Here is a 12,936-nt window from a genome sequence, read left to right on the forward strand (position 1 = left end):
TAGGCACACACCAGAAACCCAATAATCGTAGCTCAAAACTGTCCTACCAGGTCATTCTACACTTCAGACAAGCCTCCCGAAGAAAACCTGCCAATGATAAGGGCAAACGACAAAATGCAGATTCAATAATCCATGTCAACCCTGCAAAATATCAATTTACTAGATAATTTATGAATAACAAATTGGTTTTTTTAAATTAAACCTCCTAGTTTTCAATAGGCAGACTCGCCTTTATTTGCTAGCAAATTTAATTATTTTTATGGTTCCTTTAGTTTCTCTCAAACCAAAAGGAAAAGTCTAGTTTAAAAAAGTCCATCAATTGAAGACTATCATAATTTCCTAAAAAATAAACTTACCCTTTCTAACAATTTCTGGAGCTTTAATGTTTTCTCTTCACGTAACTTTTCCCTCAGTTGCTGTGCTTTCATTTGCTTTTCTTCATGTTTCTTCTTAGATTCTGCAATTGTTCTATTAACAGAAAGAAATGGATAAGAGACACAAATGTTTACACAATAAGGCCAATAATAGTGTTCTTTAGATTTCAAAGTTCTTAAAGTATACAGAACTAATTTTGGCCAACCATTTCAGGAAAGCATTGTCATTTTTCAATGGACATGTCACTGTCCTGAATAATGTACCCACAAAGGTCATGTAGCAACTCTACTTAATAGTCAAGAGTGGCTGGTTTTCCTCCTATGAAAAATTTCAAATTAATCTTCAAAGGCCAGACCTTTTACGAGATGGTGAAGAAAGTTTTTCATGCATGTGAATTCCATGCCCTGGAGGTCTAGCAGGTTCCTCTTCTACAATATCCCCCCAGGATGTATTTTGGCGCCAAGATTCACGAGCTGTTCAGAAAAAAGAAACCACTGTTTATTGTTTAACCACATATTTCTATAAAACCACTATTTGATAACAGACTTTTAAAAGGGAATAGCATTCCCACTCTAATTTACTTATTTTAAACAGAAACTACATGTAATAAGATAATCTATTTTATCCCACTGTCCCTGCATGTCACACACACACACACACACACACACACACACACACACACACACACACACACAAATACCTTCATAATCTGCAAGGACATCGTTCCAATCCAATGACATACCACAGAAAGATACACTCCCACTGCCCATGCTAGCCTAAAATGTAACAAGAGAAACAGAAAAACAAATTTTTGAATAGAATTATAACCTTAAGAAATGAACAATACATGAAATTTTCCTACTTGTTAATATATTGCAATTAACCAACAGCTCAAAACCAGAAAAAAAAACACATACCTTGTGTAATAACAATAATTATCAAGTTAAAATACCACAGCCTATACAAATTAAGAGCCCAATAGCCAATAACAGCAGAGACAAATAAAGTAAATTTAAAAAGAAACACACTGGCCTTATATTATTACTATATAAACACTGACATATAGAAAGCACATATTTGAAGAGCCCAAGATTATTTAGTGGGCATTAAAATTTAATAAAATGTGAAACATTCATGGTTAAGTTATTCTTTAACAAATCCTCTTTGCCAACATATATATCCTGAGTACTTAGTGACATCAAGGCAATGTGTCAATTGCTTCTTATTAGTAGGATACAAAAAAGTAAAATATCTTAGATTCTCATTCAATCTCTACAAATTGCACTAAAAGTAATGTTGAGTTTTTACTTTCTGTGAGACTCAATTTCTTGATTTGTAAAATGAGAATAACCATTCCCAACTTGTCTATTGCATCATGTATGAAAATACTTAGTAATGGTAAAGTGCTAAAAACAATTTGCTACTGTTTATTGTATAAGTCTAAATCACCCTGAGAATAATAATAATTATTGTTGGAAATGACTTTTAAATAAATTATTTCAAATAGGACTATATGAACTCCAAGTCTTTCTGGGCCTAAGAATTTTATTTCTATATAATTTTTGAACAATTAAGTTAAAAATTCTAAATACTCACAGAAAAATCACTGTCGTCAGTTTCAATGTTAATCGTATAACTTCGTATAATGTATGCTATACGAAGTTATTACGGTCTTCTCTCTTCTTTTTTTAGTTAGCCTAGACAGAAAAATCACTGTCGTCAGTTTCAATGTTAATATCATTGTTTTCTTCAGCTTCAATTTCTCTAGTTAACTGTTCTTCTTCAGCAATAGCACTAGCAATGGCTTCTTCATTGGCCTTTTCTAGACGATCTGCTAGCTCTTCTTTTTTAGCAAGCACTTCTGCCATGGACTATAAAAAGTTAAAACGAATAAACAAAAAGAATCATCATCACAGGACTGGAAAATCAAGTAATCATTTCCTTCTTTATGCCTGCTCTAATCATGAACTCAACAGTATACATAAAATAGCATTGATTTAGAATCATGAAACCTGGGGTCCAATATATGTTCAAACATTTTTCTAGCTGTGTGACTTAGAAGTTTTTTAAAACCAAGAGCCTATTTCATATTCCATAAAATAACGGATGGATAATCCACGACTTACCTTCTTTACCAGACTACTGTGTATGAGAAACTGTGAGGTTATATAAATAACATGTATTATTATGACAAGGCGTGAATTTCATCTGAGTTCCAAAATTCAAAAGTTACTTATCAAATACATTTACTAAATATAAAACAAAAATAGTATACTATAATGGGAACATGGAAAAATATATGTTATAATGATGACATTTTCTGAATATATATACTTAATTTTAAAATAAGCATTAGAAGTAATACAAATAATATGCATAAGAATCATTAATTCATAATGAGGTCCCATGAGAAGCTAAAGATATATACTACAAACCCTAAAGCAAACACTGAAATAAAAAAACAAAGAGTTATAGTTAATAAGCTAACAAAGGAGGGCCGAGCCCCTGACGCACTCGGGAGAGTGTGGCGCTGGGAGCGCAGCAGTACAGCGGCGCTCCCACCGTGGCTTCGGATCCTATATAGGGATGACCGGTGCTCTCACAGTGCTCACTGGCTGAGCGCGGTGCAGCCGGTCTCAAAAATTATATCTCAATAAATGTACTAAAAATACAAATGCTTCAGTACCAGCTTATTATATATGTGCTCTAGAGTAGAGTCTGGGCATTAATTTTTTTAAAGCTTCCCTTCCCTCTTCTCTATCACACCCCCCAAAACACACAAAGATTGTCCCTTGGGGAATAGAATAGGGTGGGGAAGTTTCAAAAAGAGACTATTTCTGTGCATCATAAGCTCTTCTCTATAAACCCTAAAAACGTTATAGAAAATGACTGCTGTTAATGTGCCACACAAAAATTATAACTTCTAACAATAACTAAAATCCAAATATTAAAGTTAAATATATTTAAGTTTGCAGAAAGTAAGCTCTCACATGAGCCTTCTCTATGTCCTCCCTATAATTTTATCTTCCCTAGAATGTAAAATGTCTATTTAGTTACTATCTGAAGACCTGAAAAGATTCTAACCTAGTACAGGTAGAGCATCCCTAATAGGAAAATCCAAAATCTGAAATGCTATAAACTCCAAATGATAATGCTTAAGGGAACATTTCAGATTTCGAGTTTTCAGATTAGGGCTGCCCAGCCAGTTAAGTTACTGCAAATATTCCAAAATCAGAAATACTTCTGGTCTCAAGCATTTTGGATAAGGAATACTCAACCTGCAGTATAGCTTATGGATAAAATATGATTCAATCATCCATATACAACTTTATTTTCACACAGTGAACTTCAAATAAATATACGCATGTCGTTATTTTGAAAATTTCCAAATTTTCACTAAAACTTGAAAATGTTAGCAAATCTAAAAAATTAGATCAATGGAAGCTAGGTAATATAATGGCATATTATTATAATGATGGCAAAAGTTGACCTTAAATAGAAAGGTTTTCACAGTCATTTTTTGCTAATGTTTCTACAAGTGAACAGCAATTTTTTTTTTTACTTTAACCAGCTATATAACAATATCGTACTGAGAAAGAAAAGAAAAAATAGCTCATTCATAACTGCAGGAATTCTATATAACCCCCTACTTGGAAACTAAACAATAAGGTGCTTATCTAGAGTATCTCTAGCAAAACAAATGAAAAAAAAATTTTTTTTAAATCTTGGTTTAGTTAAAACTCTTTTAATACACTTAATATTCATATTTAAAACTTAACTTGTTTTCTTTCAAATATGCAAATTTGACCCTCAAAATAACAAAGGGTTTTCATGATTTTACAACAAGCTTATATTTGTGATCAAAATAAAAGAGGATGAGGGAAGTAATTATTTCCTGCTTATTCAAGTATGGGATCATTTTCCTCTTCTGAAATTTGATTCTCACAGAACCAAATTGTAAAATAAATAACTTGTTATAATATATAGTATGAAAACAAAAAATATATATGACCAATTTCTACCCCATACATTAAATGCATTTCTTATTTGACCATAATTATGTTCAACCTTTAAAAAGTCCATCACTAAAAGACAGAAGATAAAAAACAAATTGCTTTACCTTATTAAAGGAATCTAAACATTTGTTTTTCTTATTACTATATCCCTGATATTCTTTTATTCCCTTAAACTATCCATGTCAAGTTTCATCTATATCTACTGCTACTATCTCTGTAAGATGTATAATTTTGCCCAATACTATCTACTGATAGCATCTTTCAGCATGATAAGGCATTAAGTTTTGGAAGAAATTACTATAGTATATAGTATATAGTATAGTAATAATGGCCCTTTAAAAAGTAAAATTTGAATAACTTTTCTCAACTTTTTATATACGCTTATTTCTTTGGAAAGTTACTTCTTTAAACAAAGCTAGCATGACCTATTCTACATTATCCCTAGGTTAAGTATCTTAATACTGTAGCAATAGAAAGAGATGGACAGAAATACATAGTCATCCAAAACATTAACCTATAAATAACTGAAAATCAATGCATTTTTAGAGATTCTGGAATAGGATGGTAAATAAATTTTATCTTAAAGACCAACTCCAATCAAATGATAGTAGCTGTTTAAATTACTCCGTTGAGGGAGTTTTTAAAAGTAAGTCCAGAAGGCACCATTTCTGCATGGAAGACTTTACTGTTACTGGTTTAGTTTCTTAATCCTAGACCAAAGAGTATTGGATCAAATCACATACAAACTGCAGGATTTGAACAAATTATTTAACTCTCACAGTCTCACTTTATTCCTCTACAAAACAAAAAGAATATTAATTATCAGAAGATTACTACAAAAATAAAATATTAAAATAAAATAACATGTATAATGTTTTGTGAAGTATAAAGTAATAAATAATACAAGTTATTATTATTGGGGTTCATGCCTCATATATATTTACTCAGAGTTCTGATAAGTTGTTCTTACCAAGTTAGCAGCACTCACATTTGAAATATCTGAAGGATCCATTTCACTCTCTATCCTTGCTTTCTCTGCCAGAAATTTGTCATCATTTGTTTGCAAAGGAGGTGTGTCAGCTTGCTGAGTTGTTGAAACACACTCTGTATCAATGTGAACAGCTGGTATTTCAGAAGTTCGCACAGAATTTTCTTGACTACTACCAGAATTCTTGACATCATCCAGTGTACTCACTGTGAACTAATAAAATATATTTATAGAATACATCAGAGATAATAAAAAATACTTATCCACTATTCCACTCTAAAAGAGCTAACTCTGCTTATCCTATCAACAGTGAAGCAGTACTTGACTAGCTGACAGACAACTCACTCATCTTTTTTGTGTATTTCAAGTGTAACCAAAGGAAAGAAACTACTAAGCAGCATAAATTTTACTTGCATGCCTACTAGGTATCGGGCACTATCTGAAGCACTCTAAGAAATTAAGCAATATATACTGTAATTATATTTTCTTTTAGTAGGCCAACTTGTAAAAAGTATGTCATATCTCTCACAAAGGAAATCTGTTCACAAATATAACACTTTGTCTTATACAACTAAAGGTATTTATGTTGTCTTTTGTGAAGACTGTCTAATAACAAATGAGGATACTCAGCATTTTCTAAAAACATCCTGAAAACATTTTTTATCAAAATATATTTTGAGGGCATTTTACTCAAAAATATAAAACTTGCTCTCTTCAAATAATACTAACATGACCTCAAAGTATCTTTAATAAAGACCTATATGGCACATGATGCCAATTCTCAGATCTAAAAGAGAAAAGGTTGACCTAGGTGTGCAGATATAAAGCAAGCAGTGTCTCATTATGCGATTCATATACTTTAGACACCCTCCCCATTCCAGGAGGAATATTTGACACAAAACCAACAGAAATGTGAAAACAATCTAAAAAACAGTATCTTTGGCTTAGGCCAAACACATATTCATTCTTTAAAAATGTTCTAGTTTAGTAAATAGAACCAAGCCTTTATCTTCATCTTTTAACAGAGTAGAGAAAGAATGGTGCTATGTTTTCTAGTTACAATCCAAGTTGGAGAGCTAAAATCTAAAATTGTGAATTTAAAACTCACCCACATCACTTCTTAAATAAACATGAGATAAACATTGCAGTGGCCATAAAACCTCCAGTTTGATTAATTATTTACACAAACATTAAACTTGGCCAAGTCTTATAAACTACTTTAAAAGTTCTACTATTGGTCAGAATTTAAAGTGTCCCAAAGTGGTGATTTTAGCATAAGCATTATTTAAATTGTATCACTTTGTTTATATTGCTATCAACATTATTTATATGTCAGTCACCATGGTTTATAATCTTCTTGGCAATATTTATATTAGCATTACTGATGTTTACAATATAGTCAACCCTGTTTATTAAAAACTCAATATCATTTATATAACAAAATCAAAGCTAAATTATAAAGTAATGTTGAGAAAAGATATAAATATGCTACTTCTATTTTTAGAGTAACAGTGGAGAAAACAAATATTATTACCAATTTGGCTTCAATCAGCAGTGAATTTTTATACTGAAACATTTTAGCAATAGTTTAATTATTCAAAAGTTCTATGTAGGGATTATTCCTGAAATCCCAATATCATAAATTTATACACTACACAAAACAAGCATAATTTTTATATTGTTATATTTTTTAGCAAAAACACACATTATCAAAAATGCTAGATATTTAAGTGATATGAAAAGTAATTTCTTCACTAAGTATCTTAAATGTAGCTTTCCTATATTAAAGAGTTTCTTAGTTACTTCCAACAAATATATACTGATTACTTCCTATGTGTCTAGGACTCTGTTCCATATTGAGGGAAATTAAAGCGCAACATAAGATACTTCCCTCAAGGAGCTTGCAATCTCACTTGGGCATATAACGTACACACATTAAAGAGTTATAAAACATCAAAAACAATGTAAGATTAAGAGCCATTATCATCATTAAGAGAAGACAAGGAAGTTGAAGAACATTTCCAGTGGGGAAATAAAGGAGAGAGTTTTAAAAAACAGATATTATCCTAGACTGAAAATATTACAACTATTTTGTAATTGATTTACTTAGCCCCTGTACTATATCAAAGAATATCTCCCATATTTCATCAACCATTTTACATAAAATTATACCAATTAAACACGAACGTTTATATAAACAAATATGTAAACGAATATATTGGTTCATGAAATAAGTAAAATAAACTTCAACTAGACTAACAGAAGAAATATTGGGAATATTAACTCTAAAAAATTATTTTAGATATTAGCAAATTATTCTACACTTGATTTGCAGGAAGTAAAAGTAGAAAAAGTTCAAAATTTCATCTCCATTTTCAGTAACATCCAAATAAAGCAAGAGAACACAACCTTAATAAAGCATTCAAAGTTAAAAACAAACCTGGACAACTTGATATTATCTCCCTCTAGATATGACACTAAGGACAATTACTTTAGCCTGTCAAAAATGTATAAGCTATATTGAATTATGAACAAACAATGAACAAAGGACAGTGCGCGCGCGCGCACACACACACAAAAGCACTGCAATGTATTCTTCAAAATTATTATTATTATTATTTTTTGACTGGTAAGGGGATCGCAACCCTCAGCACAGTGCGGTCCGCACCACACTCAGCCAGTGAGCACACCGGCCATCCCTACATAGGATCCGAACCTGTGACACACACATACAAAAGCACTGCAATGTATTCTTCAAAATTATTATTATTATTATTTTTTGACTGGTAAGGGGATCGCAACCCTCAGCACAGTGTGGTCCGCACCACACTCAGCCAGTGAGCACACCGGCCATCCCTACATAGGATCCGAACCTGTGGCCTCGGAGCTACCAGCACCGCACTCACCCGAGTGAGCCACGAGTCCTAGAGCAGGGAAAATCTATAAAGAAATTATTGACATAACTACAAAATTTTAAATATAGACTATAAACTAGATAATATTTTATGTGCTAAATTCCATGAATTTTATCATTATAATGTGGTTATATAAAAGAGTTTCTTTGTTTTTTGGAGATACATGCTGTAGTAGTAGTTAAAGGTGAATGGTTACAATGTTTGCACATTACTCTCAAATGATTAGCATGTGTGTGTGTGACATATGAGTCAAAAAAAAAATATATGGCAAATATTAATCTGTAAATCTAAGCAAACAGGATGGGGATGTGTGTTTCACTGTTATATTCTTGCAAATTTTCTGTAGATCTAAAATGTTTCACAGTTAAAAATTAAAAATGAAGCAGAAAAATAACACATTCCAGAACACACACACCCCTTTCAAAAAGGCAATAATAGGATTTTCAGAATGTATTACCTGGGTTCTTTCAGCAAGTGGATGGTCGCAAGAGTGTAATGAGTCTTTAGGATGAGATTCTATAGTATTCGAAATTCCATCTTCAACAAATTCACCTTTCTGCATGTTTTCATCAGGTAAAAGACATACATTTTCTTTATCGCTGTCATCCTTTGACCTCAAGGCTTCTGTTGCTAAGGAAACTTTCGGCATCACTGCTGTTGATCGAGAACGAACAGGCCTTCCTCTATGAACAGTCTCCCATCCCTCAGCATCTTTTTGCTCTATGCAATTAAAGGAAGAAAATAAATCAAGATTTCTTTAGATGATAAAAAATTTGAAACCTTATAAAATAAAAACATTTTCTAATTTAATTCCCATTAAATATACCAACATGACATTAACTATTGTACAAGATGTATTTTTACATATTTTAAAAAATATGTGCGTGTGCGAATAACTATCCCTATTTTACAAATGGAAAAACTGAGATTCAGATTAAGAATGGCTTAAGGTCATACAGTTGGTAAGTAATAAACAGTTAAATAGTGCATACCATGTGTGAGCACTGTTCTAAGTACTTTATAAATGATAAATCTTTTCATCTTCACAATAACCTTATAAGATCAGTACTATCACCCCCATTTTATTATTGAGAAAAATGAGACAAAGAGAAATAATTTGCCCAAGGTCACAAACCTAGTAAAGGTAAAGTCCAGATGCAAGTCTAGGCACATTGGTTATGGTGTCCATGGCTATGTAAAAACTACCTCTCCATGTTTCAGAATCCAAACATAAGCCTAGCTCCAAAGTCCAAGTTCTTTCTTCTATCCCGGCATTAGTATCATACCTTAACTTAAATAAGCTATTTCCATTATCATAAAATTATAGAATACTAAGTTGAAGGAAACCTAGAGGATCTAGTTCAAGATTTCACCACGTATACATGGAAACTGAGGGCTGAGGACCAAGTCACAGAGAAAAATAGTCTAAAATAAATAAGAATTTTCCTCTAAAATCTTTCAAAATGTCACAACATAGATGTATATGTATAGAGATGTATATAGCAATAATTTAAAAGTTTTACTGGCTAACTGTAGTCTGTCAAAACTAATTCAAAGATCTACAATTCTGGCCAAGATAAAGTAACTCCACTTTCATCTCCAGGTCTTGCTCCTTACATTTAAAAACTCTGGGCAACGGTGGCGCACTGCTACAGTGCGCCACTTGTGAAGCGCGGTGGCGCTCCCGCCGAGGGTTCGGATCCCACATACAGACCGGCTGCTCACTGGCTGAGCGAGTTGCAGGAGCAACACTGAGGGTTGCGATCCCGTTGCCGGTCCCGGTCCGGTACGGGCGCGACACTGAGGGTTGCGATCCGTTGCCGGTCACGAAAAAAAAAAAAAAAAAGAAGTTTCTTGAATCATCTTTGATGGCGAAGCAAAAAGTATATCATCATCTGATGTAGTGCTCAATCTACATACAGAAAATACTTGAGATAATTATATTTAAAAAGTGGAGAGTGTAGAGGAAAACAATTAGAAGAAAGTTGCCTACATTTCACTCACAGAGTACATGTCAATACCAGTAGGCTGTGATAACTTATGTATGTATAATGTAATACCTAGAGCAACCAGTAAGAAAATTATACAAATCAACATACTCTAAAACACTATAAATAAATCAAAAGAAATCTTTCGCCTTTTACAAAAGAGAATCACAAAAAAATGTTCAAGTAACCTATAGGAAGGCAAAAAAAAAAAAAAAAGCAGTAGAAAGAGAAATAGAGGAAACATAAAACAAATAATTAAGTGGAGATGCATCAACAATTCCTTTAAGTGTAAATTAGTGTAAATTGTCTAAATATACAAATTACATGATAGAGACAGGCACAGTATATTAAAAAATATAATTGAACTATATGTTACCTAAAAGAAACTCACTTAAATACAAGGACAGAGGTAAGTTGAAAGCAAAAGGATAGAAAGAGATATACTATGTAAACATTAATAAAGCAGGAGTGGTTATAGTAAATATAAGAAAAGTAGACTTCAAAGCACAGAAAATTACTGTAAGCAAAAAAATATACTTATCAATAATGATAAAAATATCATCCCACAATGAATACAAAACAGTCCTAAATATGTACATGACGAACAACAGAGACTCAAGATACATAAAGAAAAAAAACTGATATGGGTGAAAGGAAAATAAGAGGAATCCACAATTATAGATGAGAGTTTCTAACCCCCTCTTCTCAGACACTGATAGAACCACCACACAGAAAATAAGCAAGTATATAAAAGAATTAAACAACACTATCAAACAACAGGAGGTAATCACACACATATAGAACAATCTATCCAGCAACAGTAAAAAGAAATTTTGTCAAATGTCCACAGAACATTCACCATAATAAGCCATATTCTGGGTCATAAGATAAACTTGTGCAAATATAAAATAACTGAGATCATACAAAATATGTTCTCTGACCAGAAGGAATCAAAAGAGAAATCAATAAAATAAAGATAACAGAAAAATTTCCAAACACAAAAATTAAACAACATACTGGATCAAAGAGGACGTCTCAAAAAATTTTAACACATAGAAATGAATGAAAATGAAAACAAAAAATATCAAAATATGTGGAATGCAGTTAAAGCACTACTGAGAGTGAAATCTATACTGCTAAATGTTCACATCGGAAAAGGTCTCAAAGCAATAATCTAAGTTCCCACCTCAAGAAACCAGAAAAAGAAGAGCAAAATAAACTCAAAGCAAGCAAAAGGAAGGAAATAATTAAGACAAGAGCAAACTTAAATGAAATTGAAAATAAAACAATAAAGAAAATCAACGAAATAAAAACCTCGTTCTTCGAAAAACTCAAAACTGATAAACCTCTAGAAAGACTAACAAAGATAAAAAGACAGAAGAGACAAATCACACCAGAAATGAAACAGGAACGTCATCACTACATATCACGCAGCATAAAAAGTATGAGAAAGGACTTCTGGTCAAGATGGTGGAATAGACGGTCCCCAGCATCACTCTCTCCCACAAATCAACTAACTTACAACTATAAAAAATCAACAACAGCCAAGCTGGGGCTGCTATAGCTCAGGAGAAGAGGAGGAGAGACCTACAGAGTGCATGAAGGTGGGAGAAGCCATGAGGAGAGAAAGAAAAAACCACTCTGACCATTTTGAATCCCAGCCACTTCCAGGCTGGAGCTGCTAAGTGCACGGAGCAGGAGCTGGCAAAAGCCACAGCTGTGCCTTTCAGATGAAGTTGCTTGAACGTAGCAGGGGAGAAGAGGACTTTGGTAGCCCCCAGGCCAGCAAGACCACTAATATGGTTCCCATGGTCCCACACAGGACCGAGGAGACACAACAACTGAAAAAACGGAGCCACTCAGAGGCCAGTGAGTCATCGCAAGGGACCAGACCACGGCCTGTCCCATGGGAAGTGTTTAGAGCACAGGCGGTGGGGGAGATGGGCCCACTGGGGGAACACTGAGGCACAGTAAGGACAGCTGACCTGCCCCCCAATCAGCATAGGACCACTCAGAGGAGACTTGTCAGGAATATAGATTTGCATGGGGTACAGTTTCATGAAAAGACTCAGGCCCAGACCAGTGTTTCTACACAACCCAGGTGCAACAGATTTCACTAGACCCAGAAGTACCTATAAAATCAACCATTAAAACCTGAGCTGCACAAAAAGCCTTCCCTAAGGAATCAGCAGCAAAGCAGCAACTTAGCTCAACCACAGAACTCAAGTGCTGGTTCCCACAGAAAGTCCCCCCATTTTAGAAGTAAGCAAAGGACAACAAATTAGTTCCAGTGCAGAGTTTAAGCGGTGGGAACAGCAAATAATCCAACACAAAACTGAAAGAAAAAAACAGCACTCACAATGAGAGATAGAGTTTGACATTAACTAGGAAAGGTCTCATTTCACCAAAGAACACCTGTAACACCTAGAAGGACCAGAAGTCCCCTGAGCTACCAAACCAGAAAGGGGAGAGGGCCAGGGGCCTCAGCCATGCCCCGCAACACCTGCATCCAGTCCCAAGGGTGGGGGCCAAGGGCCTTGGCCACACACCCTCGACAAGCACAACCACACTGGCAACAACCACCGAGCTGCAGGAAGCGCCCCAGGCTTTTCTGAGCTGAGGTGGTGGGGGGCCTCAGGCTCAGTCATGCCCCA

At 34.0% G+C, this 12,936-nt stretch overlaps 1 protein-coding gene across 1 annotated transcript in view; it reads right to left on the reverse strand.

The window, feature by feature from the left end:
• Positions 1 to 12,936, reverse strand: part of LOC103606846 (S phase cyclin A-associated protein in the endoplasmic reticulum-like) — a gene marked incomplete at both ends in the record, with an annotated part of 78,468 nt that overhangs the window by 35,596 nt on the left and 29,936 nt on the right. Inside the window, 6 exons of the mRNA XM_008591383.1 lie at positions 357 to 468; positions 731 to 848; positions 1,076 to 1,151; positions 2,079 to 2,246; positions 5,362 to 5,592; positions 8,752 to 9,014. Of these exons, the coding sequence (XP_008589605.1) occupies positions 357 to 468; positions 731 to 848; positions 1,076 to 1,151; positions 2,079 to 2,246; positions 5,362 to 5,592; positions 8,752 to 9,014 (968 nt within the window). The remainder of the gene's footprint in view (positions 1 to 356; positions 469 to 730; positions 849 to 1,075; positions 1,152 to 2,078; positions 2,247 to 5,361; positions 5,593 to 8,751; positions 9,015 to 12,936) is intronic.

Source organism: Galeopterus variegatus, unplaced genomic scaffold (genome assembly GCF_000696425.1).
Source record: "Galeopterus variegatus unplaced genomic scaffold, G_variegatus-3.0.2 Scaffold6885, whole genome shotgun sequence".
Taxonomy (NCBI): domain Eukaryota; kingdom Metazoa; phylum Chordata; class Mammalia; order Dermoptera; family Cynocephalidae; genus Galeopterus; species Galeopterus variegatus.